Source organism: Muntiacus reevesi, chromosome 5, assembly GCF_963930625.1.
Source record: "Muntiacus reevesi chromosome 5, mMunRee1.1, whole genome shotgun sequence".
In the NCBI taxonomy this organism is placed as follows: domain Eukaryota; kingdom Metazoa; phylum Chordata; class Mammalia; order Artiodactyla; family Cervidae; genus Muntiacus; species Muntiacus reevesi.
This window is the reverse complement of record NC_089253.1, coordinates 108,884,817-108,896,911: the sequence shown is the minus strand read 5'-3', so window position 1 is coordinate 108,896,911 and position 12,095 is coordinate 108,884,817. Positions and strand designations below refer to the sequence as shown.

At 39.5% G+C, this 12,095-nt stretch overlaps 1 protein-coding gene across 1 annotated transcript in view; it reads right to left on the bottom strand.

Annotated features, from left to right (window-relative positions):
- The window catches only part of RGSL1 (regulator of G protein signaling like 1), a 50,015-nt gene extending 45,046 nt beyond the window's left edge, over positions 1–4,969 (bottom strand). The window contains exons 1-2 of the mRNA XM_065936988.1: positions 4,957–4,969; positions 1,471–1,553 (exon numbers count right to left, since the gene is read on the bottom strand). Coding sequence (XP_065793060.1) covers positions 1,471–1,553; positions 4,957–4,969 — 96 coding nt within the window. The remainder of the gene's footprint in view (positions 1–1,470; positions 1,554–4,956) is intronic.
- Positions 4,970–12,095: the final 7,126 nt, after the last annotated feature.

Sequence of the window (12,095 nt, the reverse complement as noted above, 5' to 3'; positions counted from 1 at the left end):
CACCGACTCGATGGGCATGGGTTTGGGTAGACTCCAGGAGTTTGTGATGGACAGGGAGGCCTGGCGTGCTGCGATTCATGGGGTCGCAAGAATTCGGACACGACGGAGCGACTGAACTGAACTGATGCTTCTGTTTCTGTGTTTACAGGTATCTATCTCACCATGGTCATCAAAATGTCTCGAAGTAGTCCCAAAGCATATAATAAACTAGAGTCTAAAGCTCCAATTTCTGGCTGAACTCTTGGCATATCACATTTCTAAGGCATCTTCTCCTCTTGGTACTCAGTCCTCCAGTCATTTTTTCTTGCTTCTTTATCCACCCTTCCCTCCCTATCTTCACCCTCAGCCAATCATCAAATACCTAGTTGTTTTTTCAAGACTTGGTTTGTGTCACCTCTTCATTGGTCCCTTTCTGACTCTCCCAAGTAGGAATGGCCTGTTCTTCCAGTGTAACCACCTCCTAGAGATGTCAGTCATGTTACGCGCAACCCTTTTTTGCACTCACCTTAAATACTGGTCTCTCACATTAGACTGGGAATTCCTTGAAGACACGATGGTATATAATTAATATCCATGTCCCCAGTACTAAGCCTAGCATCTGGCACAAAGTGACCACCCAATAGGTATTTGTGGAATAATAGTGTTTCTTCCTAGTTGTATGAAATTTCAATGAGGTAGCATTCCATGGAAAAAGGTGCACTGAGATGAGCAACTATTTATAAGGCACCAGCATTCAGATGTAACCAAAGATTCAAACCAAAAAAAAAAAAAAAAAAAATGCAGGATTGGTGTAGGTCTGGGTTTAAAAATATTTTGATGTATGAGGTTTGTTTTGGTTGCATAGATTAAGAAGCTATATAGATTTGCTTCCAGTTAACAACTCAGCAATTGCTATGTGTTAAACAGCCAGTGAGGGGAGTAGAGCAGAGTGAATAATCCATGGTTCTTGTCCTGGAGGAGTTCACAATTTCACAGTCCAGTGGAGGAAACACACACACACAACACAAGAGAGTAGCAAAGTGTGGGCGAGATAAGTTCTGATTGGGAGATCTAGGAACTCCTTAAGGAGAGCAGGATTTAAGTAGCTATCTGAAAAATGATTAAGAGTTTGGTGGGTGAAAATTTGGAAACTAAGAACCCAGGCAGGGAGAGGCATGGAGGGAGAGAATGCCAGGTGAATACCCTCTGCAGGGTAAAGATGGATCACGGGAGCACTGGGTACCAGCAAAGGGTGTGAGGAGAGAGAATCATGGACAGGTAAGGAGGCTGGGGATTGGGATTTTATTATATCAGTAATGGGAACTCCTGGAGATTTTAGAGGATTTTCTGATTCACATTTATTTGCTCAAATTGAAATAGTTTTGATTTGATATGAAGTTTTTATTTATTTTTTAAAAAGGCACTCAGCTCAGTGATATTCACTATTTGGCTGTTGTTGAAACATTTGGATTTAAGTCTGAGAATCCTTACCGGGAGAGAAAGAAATGTGTTGAAAAAATCGGCAAAGATTTCATCCTCTAGCAGAATTATAAGGTTTGTTGAACCAATTATCTCTATAAGGGAAGAAGAAAAAAACTCATAAGCAGGATTGCATTTAGGATGAGAAAATGAAGCAATTGAATGGGTCATTTCACAAGGGCAAATTTCCACATGATGATGACCTTTAAGGTCATCCAACTCAATTTCCCCCCCTTTTCAGAATCCTCCTCTGCAACCCTGCTTAAACACTCCCAGCTGTGGGAAGCTTGCCACCTTACAGGGCTGCCCATTCCATTTATGAAGAAATAAAATAGTTTTTTTTCATTCTGTTCATGGGGTTCTCAAGGCAAGAATACTGAAGTGGTCTGCCATTCCCTTCTCCAGTGAAACTCCAATACTTTGGCCACCTGATGTGAAGAATTGACTGATTGGAAAAGACCCTGAGGCTGGGAAAGATTGAAGGCAGGAGAAGGGGATGACAGAGGATGAGATGGTTGGATGGCATCACCGATTTGATGGACATGAGTATGAGCAAGCTCTGAGAGTTGGTGATGGACAGGGAAACCTGGAGTGTTGCAGTCCATGGGGTCACAAAGAGTCAGACAGGACTGAGCGACTGAACTGAAATGAACTGAAAATAGTTTAGTAATATCTTTCCTATTGTGAACTGCCTTCCTTTATTTTCTTTCCATTTGTTGAAATTCTGCCCTCTGAAGCTTGACCAAATTCACCTAAGTTCTCTTTTAAAGGGCAATGCTCCATATTTATAAAGACATCACAACATTTTGCTTACTTCTGCCCACTCTGGCTAGTCACTAAGCATTTCTTCAGTACTTCCTTGTGTGGCCTTCTTTCCATTTGGCTCCCCTGTCATTGGCTGGAGAGGCACCCATAAATCAAGCAGTTCACATTCTTCCCAGGGAAGAGCATAAGACAACTATTGCCCATCTTCTAAGTTATACTAGTGTGGCCAGAAATGAGGTTAGCTCTGGGCACTCTCACATTACACTATTCACTCCACCATCTTTAATTTATGCAGTCACTTTACAGAAACCAAGTCAAATTTCAACTAGTTGGTTTGGGTCCAACATTAAAACTCCCAGAGAGCTTTTTTTGGGAAAAATATTGGTTATATAACATATTTATTATTTCTCTCAAGCTTGATTATTGTGCTGCCCAAATTAATACAAGGAAAAAATGCTGACTGTCTCAAAGCCAAGCATAGAGACCACTGGTGGCCTCTCTAAGTTTACTCTAATTCACCATCTATGCTTTTTAGTGTCTAATGTTAACTAGTGAATAGTAAATTAACTGTCCTATTAGCAGCCCAGCATTTTTCTATCATACTTAAAATTTATAATGAGAGGCTTATAAAATGAGAAACCTAAATATTAGACACTAGACCTATCTCTCAGTCTAGCTAAATGTCTGATGAGAAGAGTAAGTGTCACTCCACTAGGGTGAAGTTACAATAATATAAGAAAACTAAGCAATTCCCTTCATTGCTTTTCCTAATGATACTTTGGTGGTTATTCTTTTCTTTTTTTTATATTTTATTATTTTTTTATATTTTATTTATTTATTTTTTATTTTTTTATATTATTTTCTTGTAATAGAAAGAGAAACCCAGACAATCAAACACTATTATAATAGAGCAGATGCCAATTTTTGCCCTCTGTTCCACAGATGTCTTTTTTGCTATCTAGTGTAAATTTTTATGTTTTTCTGTCTCTCTCTTCAGCCCTCTGCACATCTTTTTATAATTCCCTGATTTACTTAATCTATTCCACATAGATAACTTAAAAATCTATGTTCTCAGTCCAGACTTCTTTCTTCAACTCTAGGTTCAGTATTCAATGAACTATGGGATGTTTCTACATGATACCCATCAGGCACTTTCATCTCCACATTTTCAAAGCTGATCTGATAGTTTTTTTTTTTTTTTTTCCCAACCTGCTCCTTTCCCTGTATTCCCAGTCTCAGTTACTGGAACCACCATCCAACTGTCTGAACCAGAAACCTGAAAATCATCTTTGATTTCTCCTGCTCTCTTTTTTTCTCTCTCAATACTCCCACATGCAGTGGAGCGGCATGTGCTTTCGCCTTTTATGTATCTGTGGCATCTATTCTTGCATCTCCATCCATAAAAAGTCACTTTCTTATTTCAGGCCTCTATCATTTCTCATCTAGACTGTTGCATCAGTTTCTTCAAATGTTCCTGCTATTTCTAATCACTGCCATCATATTATTGTTAAAACTCTTCAGCTATTCTTCATTGTCCTACAAGATGAAGACTAAATTCCTTAGTACAGTATCTGAGGCTTCACCCAATCTGGTTTTTGTGTTCCTTCCAAGCCTCACCTGGGAGGCTCCACTCCATGTTACCTCCTGTTGACCTGCCAAGATACTGCTCTTTCCTGCAGAAGCTAATGCACTCTCACATCCAACCTCTGTATCTTTGTTCCCACATTTCCATCCCCTGAAACATCCTCTCAACCCCAGGCTGCTTCGCAAATTGTAGAAATGGTTTACATGTAATCTCCCTGGTGAACCAAGAATGGCAGAATGTACCACAATAGTAAAATTGATCACTACTCTCTGTCACCTCACATGGTCATGTACAACTTCCATCACAACAATCAACAAGTCATTGTTTTCACTCACTGATGCATGTATCTTCCTCACCAGATTGAGCTCTCCATGAGAGGAAAGACGTCTGTCTGTTCATTGTTTTTCCTCTAGACACTGTTTGCAAAGTGTTCTGTAGTGTTGAGTGAATTGTTCTTTCAAGAGAAGATCTTCAATTTTTTGGACTTTTGTTCACTTGTTTGTCATTCATAAAGCCTGGTATGGATTTGTTGAACAGATTATTGAGAGGATCTGACTGCAGGAAAGTGATGTTTGGAAGAAACCTCTCCATCGATTGTTTTTGCAGCCACACATACACTGATGGTGACGAGGGGCTGGACTGTGACAGAGCTTGGCATTAACAATACAGTCTCCATGGGGTGTAGGAAGAAGGCTGTCCATATACTCCCCATCCCCATCCTGTTTCTGCATTCCTGTTTCTCCATTCTTACCTGTTCTGCCTTCAAACTTCAGAATAATCTGAGGCTTTCAACATTCATCCTATACAATAGTGATGCTGATTTGGTAATAAATAAATTGTTGGATAGCCCCAAACCTCATGCCAGCCTTCTCCCTGGAGGAGGTATGACACGCAATGACTGATATGCATGTTAATCCTTCCCTTTAAGGTATTCCTCCGAGTTGCCTTGGTTGTGTTATCAATGGGACCCTATCTGATCTTCAAAGATCTGATGGCATGAGTTGGGGGAAGGGGAGGAGAGAGAAGAATAACACAGAGTCTACATGTGGTGCCCCTGACTGACTCATTCCTGTTAACACCGCGAAGGTGAGTGGTTTGCCTTACTTGGGGTGCTCAAAGCTGCTGAGACATCCCTCTCAGAGACTCACCAGCATTGCTCATGTTGCCTTGCTCTTCCTGCTACTGTGATTATTTAGGAGCGGAATCAGCCCCCAGTCAACAGAACCCTGCCCCTTATGAGTGCACAGTGACACCTCCTGCTAAGGGTTCCAGATTCTATACCTCTGGTATAGAACTCAATCTGAAGATAAATCTTATGTTAACTGAGCTCCTGAATTCCCTTAACTATACAGACTCTTTCTATGCCTAGGGTTTTAGTCCATACTGTTTGGTGTGCATTGACGGTTTCCTTTTAATTATTGTCTAATTATAGATCCTGAGTTGAAGTTCTGTCTCTTGAACTTGACTTCATTCTTTGAGGCAGTAGGAATCTGTTAATTTCTGATGTGTCTTTTGGATCTAATATCCTTCTAGAAACTTAACCAGTATTCAATGAATATTTAATGACTTGACTCTCAGATCTAAGCTGGAAAATTCAACCTAATATCCATGCTGTTTTCTACCCCTTCTCTTCTTTTCCAGATAGCTTCCTCTGGTTGGTTGTGGGTTTGTAAAGAGATTGAACAAACATTAGCTTTCATGTAGGAGAATTAGACTAGGTGTTTGTACTTTATTCTCATTCAATTCTTAGTCATGCAAAATAGGGATTATCATCACCTCCTTTTCAATGCAAAATAGTAAATGCAACACTGAGATTGGACTCTGCCTATCTGATTCAAGAGCTTGTGTTATTTCAAATATGCCAGTAAATCAAACCTTCCTTTCACATGAAAAACATACTTTAATGGGGTTAGAAATAACTCTCCTGGACTTTCTCACAATAATGTATTTTTCTGTATAATTTCTTCCACTACTTCTTATGTATATCCTTATATGTTTAATTAGACTTTCCCACAGATGTTATAAAGTAAGATGTAAAGAATATCTGTATGGAAAGGAGCTACTTAGAAAAAGGTATCCCGCATATCTAAGAAATTAACCGTAAGACTGAAACAAAGCTATTCAACATTTTCATCAAATCACAGCATACAAATGAACTGAAGATTTTCTCTGTCCAGTTTTGACCAAGAATGTTCTATTCCTGACCAATTCCTCATTTGTTTAGACCAATTACTCCAAGAAAACAGAGGATGAAAGAGGCAATCTGGGAAAGAAGTTATAATTCTTTCGTTTAAAGTTTTCTCAGGATGGTATGTGTATGTTTAGTCTCTCACTTGTGTCCAACTCTTTGCGACCCCATGGACCGTAGCCCACCAGGCTCCTCTGTTCATGGGGATTCTCCAGGCACGAATACTGGAGTGGGTTGCCATGCCCTCTTCCAGGGGGTCTTCCCAACACAGGGATCGAACCCAGGTCTCCTGAACTGCAGGCAGATTCTTTACCAACTGAGACCCCAGGGAACCCCAAGGATGGTATAAATGGTATAATGTTTTTTCAATGGTAAACTGGGCCAGGCCTACTTCTGGGGTTATGAGCAACTCAAAGACAAGAGCAGAAAGTTTTTTGTCCACATGGAAAGAGTCTTAGAGATGAAGAAGAATAATAAATGATGAGAAAATAGAAGTTTCTAACATAGTCCCAACGTACCAAGGTCTAAAACATTTGTCACAAGTTGGAGATTTGGAACTCAGCATTTTACTCACAGAGATGACTTGTTGTAAGACAAGTGTTCAGAATATCTTAATGTGGAAATTAACTTTTGTTACTCATTTTTTATTGCCTTCAAATGGGTTTGAAGACTAAGCGCATGTTCACTTGAAGGAGAGGCAAATCATTTTGAGAAGTCCCAGCTTTGGGTCTGATTTGCCACATTTAGATCCCTCCTCACACTGTCCTGGGATACACATAAATTAGCCCAAAGAGGATCGTGAACACCAAAGGGGTCAAGAATAAGTGCATTGATTAGGCTTTTGTGGAGTTTTGTTTTGGTCAGTCAGTCTCTGACCATTCTCCTTATTTGAGATGAAAAATTGTGTGAGTCTTGGAGGGACTGTCTCCCATTATAAATGCCTCAGGGGCCAGACAGCACTTTGGCTGTCCTGGCACCTAAGACTTGGACACCTGTCCTAGATTCAGCAATCAGATCCTCCATCCAGAACTTTCCATTTTTAAGGGGTGACTCAAAGACTCAGGGCCAAGGAGAGATAACGCATGGTGGTGCCTGTGACAGCAAACGCTCACTGGTGATGGCGCCAGCAGTAGTGGCAGACTGGAGATGGCCACAAAGGCTGGAAGAAGATGCTGTGGTTGCAGATTAGCTTTGATTTTGTTGGAGCAAAAACAGAAATGAGTGAATGGCCTTTGGCACATACCAACCAAATAAGCCTGCAAGAGTTAAACAATCTTGGTTATTCTTTAGCTGTTACTGCTGATAAACACTTGTAACTAGACATGTCCTTCACAAAGCTTCACAAAGCTAATTACTCTCTGATTCCATATAGATTATACTCTGCACCTGGCATTCTTCTCCCCCTACACTGTCTTCTAGCATTCTGCATTTCAGAAAGGTCAAGGGCCAATAACTTCAGGCCTAGTTGCTGAGTTGCCTGATGCTAGCTGTGGTCATTTTGAAACTTTGCAGGAGAAAAAAAATGCAAGACCTTCATAAGGATATAAAACCTTTCCCTATTCCTGAGAGATGGGGGCACAGTTATTGAGGTGCTAGCCTGTTGTGTTTCAGTTTTGCCTGGCAAAAACAATAAAGATACTCTTTTCTATTTCCTCCAAATTCTGTCTCTGTATTTCTATTTGGCATCAGTGGACTGGGAGCCAAGATTTTGGCAACAATTTTAATGGGAGGTGCTGCTAACCACCAAAGATAAAGTATATGTTGATATCATAATAGTAACTATGGGGACTTTCCTGGTGGTCCAGTGGCTAAGACTCTGCTCCCAGTTTAGGGGCTCTAGTTGGATCCCTGGTCAGGGGACTAGATCCCACATGCCACAACTAAGAGTTTGCACGCCAAAACTAAAGATCCTGTATGCTGCAATGAAGATTGAAGATCCTGTGTGCCACACTAGAACCCAGCACAACCAAATAAATAAATAAAATAGTAGTAGCTATGGCATGTGGATATCAGAATGATCCACCCACAGGTTCTTGGTGATGGCTATTGATTATAGAGTCCTTTGGAAAAAAAAATGTGGCAACTTGCTCAAATTTTAGGTGAGAACATAAACTCCATGGTGGCAGGAATTTTTTTTTAATTGTTTTATTTAATGATGCATCCCAAACATCTAGAGCAGTTTCTTTCACATGGAAGAACTCAAATATTTGAGTGAAAGAAATAATATAAATACGAACCAAAAATGAGCTGTCCTGTAGAATTCTAGACCCCTCATCCAATTTTCAATCCTGAGTTCAGACCTAGAAGCTCTTAAATAAAAGAAAGTATTTTGCCGTTTAGGAAGAACCTTGCATTATCTTTCCAAGTATTCACTGAGCTTCTCCCAAACTTTCGTCAAAGAGATTACTGGAGTAAAGTAGATGCCCAGAGCTTTGGGAAATCATTGTTAAGCTGGATCTGATCCAACACACAACTGGGAAGTGTTAGAGCTGAGATGTGAACTCAGGTATAGTTTTTAAAAAATAATCTATTTTATATTTGCCTGATAATAATAACCATCTGGGAACTTGTAAAATATACAAAACTCTTGTGCCTCACCCAGGCTTTTCTACCAGAGCAGGGACCTGGTAATATCTGTGTTTAATGAATACCTTGGGTGATTCTTATCATCACACAACTTGGGGAGACATCTGGCACCCTTTTACTTGGGGAATTCTAAGGTCTTGAAAGGGTCAGGAATCTAACTGCACGTAATTCATTGTTGGCTTTCAGTCCTTGCTATTACTGGGGTGACAGCACTCTATTTGGTTGCTAGTAGCTCCAGTAGTCAGACTCCTTGAGCTTCAGGGAAGACACTAGGGCAGTGATTCAGAGTAGAGAGTGGCTTTACATAGCTTTATTGAAGACAAGTCTAAAAACATAGTGTCTTAAGGAATGTGGGTATAGATCAGTGCTGAATAGGCCACTTTTTTAGGAGGAGAACTAAAAGAATTTCTTTTGCCCAGGTTATGCTAGCTCTTTTCCAAAGAAGTGATAATCTAAGGAATAAATGTGATTATTAAACTATCAAGAGTTCACCCTGAATTCTCTTAAGATGAGTGGGCATATATACTTGTTAAGCTGATTAATAAATGAGGTAACTGATGATTGAAGAAACATGGTAGGCTACAACCATCTTGGAATACATAAAACATCAAGAAACACATGCAAACATACTTTTTAAAAAGGTGTGCTATGTTGTGAATGTTGTTTTTTACATAATAAAATGCTAAATTTTTGTTTTGTATTTATTTAAAAGTCTGACATTAAATTTACAAGAGCCTTTTAAAGTTCTTAGGAGAATTTTCTTTGTTAGGTTTGTAAATCTACCTGGTATTTAAATTTTTTTTGAAATCATATTTTCAACTCAAAATATGAAATGTCTAAGAAATTTTAGTTAACAAAATATGGAAGTGGTATCCGTTTAGGAAAATTTATCCAAAGTATGATTTTGTTGAAAAATGAAGAACAAGTGAAAGCAATTTAAAGTAAAATTATATTTATAACTAATTTTGTATGCCAAGTTTAAAAGTTTACTAATTAGTTTATTAAATATGTACCATAAAATATTGAATATTTATTATGACACAAGCAATAGCAAACATTTTGTTCTTGTTGGCATCATGCTCCCTTGTAACAGCCTATTAATAACTTTCTGCCTTTAACCTGAAAAGCAAATTATCAAGCTTTCCATAAAACAATTCGCAGGTTTCTTCCTTAACTACCTTTCTTAGGGGGGGCAGGAACTCAGTAGTTTTCTCTGGTACTATCGGGCCATGAAATTCCATCACTGGAACCGTACCACCAGGCTGATGAGTACAGGAATGTACCATCTCAGCATGCCTGCCCTGAACTCCGCTAACAAACTCCTGCTTATCCCTCAAAACCCAGATCAGAACTAAACTGACATTTCATCCATGTTACACCTACACTAGATATTTATTTAGACATTCAGTCAACTATTCATTGTATGCCTATTCTGTGATGAGCTAAACAAGCATTTTGATTATTTTTATAGAGTTGCTTAAAAAAGTCATTTTAGCTCAAGCGTTTTGACACTGCTATGTTTTTGAGACACACACACATATATATCTATATATTTATGTGTATATAGCTACCTGTATCTATATATGTCTACATAGATATTCATGTCTATATATCCATCTACCTATGCATCTAGGTATATAAATCTATATTACATATGCCCTACATCTATGTTGAATCTGTGCTTATTCATGTCCACACATTTAAGTTTAATAGGAAACAAACAAACCTTCATTATGCTTACTAGATGCTTGGAAAACACTCGCTTATACATTTTTTTACCTTCTTCTTTACACCTCCCTCGTTTCTTTTAAATTGATGAGTGTGTTAGTCACTCAGTCGTGTCCGACTCTTTGTGACCCCATGGACTGTAACCCGCCAGACTTCTCTGTTCATGGGGTTCTCCAGGCAAGAATACTGGAGTAGGTTGCCATTCCAGTACAAACGAAGAGCAAGTGTCCCGTTCCCAGCTCATGGAAAGATGGTGCCCTCTGGTGGACAATGGTAAAGATTACACCTTTCTCTTCAAAATTCTATTTGAGGTTTTTATTTGTTTTTTCCAGATTTCTCTTCAGTTGATTTTGCATCCCACCGTGATCAGGGTTACTGTCAGAGTGCTCGTACCTACCGTGATATGAGGAATACAGAAAGTTTCTTATCACCTGAATAGCAGGCCTACCCATTCCATTTTATCAGGCCTCAGTAATAATCCTTTGTGGTTTGAAGGCCCCTGCTAAATATTTATTATTTCACCTCAGAGATACATGTTGTTGAGACATAATAATATTTGAGGCATTAATTTACTATAAGAAACGAGCTCATCAGTATCTGACCTCTAAAGTACTCAGAAGAGAAACATCTGAGAAGCTCAGAAGAGAGACATCAAAACGTGGTTTTGGTATCTCTCCACCTTTTATATTTATATAGATAAAATTTTTATATTTGTATAGAGAAAAATACCTTAACATATTAATATTTGGGATTTTCTTGTCTGCCCTTATATATAACTTTTCTCCTAATTAGTGAAAGACATTGCTGCAAGATGAGGTCATATTGTAATGGCAAAAAAAATAATAATAATTTTTAGGTTAAAAAAATCCAAAATACACTTGCAATATGAAAAAAAGAGCAGGCCTAAGTGAAGTAGAAAATGGAGTTTTGCCAAATCACTAGGAAGGAGACTAGGAAGGATGAAAAGCAGACTCCCTACTAACCCCACCCCAAGGCACTGAAGGAGTATGAGCTAGGCCATGGGAAAGAGGAGCTGCAGGGCTGGACAAGGCCTGAAAAGGTACCCAAGGTTGTGGGTGAGAAAGAAAGAGAAGGGACCCAGAGGTGACAACCAGGAAGACGGTAGAACCTCTAGGGGAAAGTGCGGAGCTCCACGGTCACCAGGAGCAAGGAGAAGCACAAAACTGGACTAGTGCCTGGAGAATATTTTATTTCCACCTGGTAGGGGGGCTGGGAATCATGGCTCATCTCTCGTGTGGTGCAACATGGTTACCAGATCATCCCACCCGTGCGAGGTGTGAGCTTCTGATGGAGAGTTAGTCCCTACTTGCACAGTGGATGCTCAGCACATGCATACCAGCCCTCCCCCTCATTCTGAGACAGCGCTGAGCCCCCTGTAAATAACACTGAAAGTACCCCCTTCTTTGCAATTCTCAGAATGCTCACAAGCCCCTAAAACCAGAGGGCAGAAGCTTATAACAGCCAGACAATTTACCCCTGCTACACCTTAACTTTTTTTTTAAGACTTTATTGAATTTGTTACACTATTGTTTCTGGGTTTTTTTTTTTTTTTTTTTGGTGGCAAGGCATGCGCCATTACTTTCCTCCCCAGGGATCCAACTGCATCCCCTGCACTGGAAGGTGAAGTTCTAACCACTGGGCTGCCAGGGGAGTCCTTACACCTTAACTTTTGAACAAGAAAATTAAGGAAGAATAAGGCAGAACCAAAGGAAAAAGGCTCCATCTAGTTTTCCTAGGAATTGGAAGCAAGGGGGAACTGGAAGG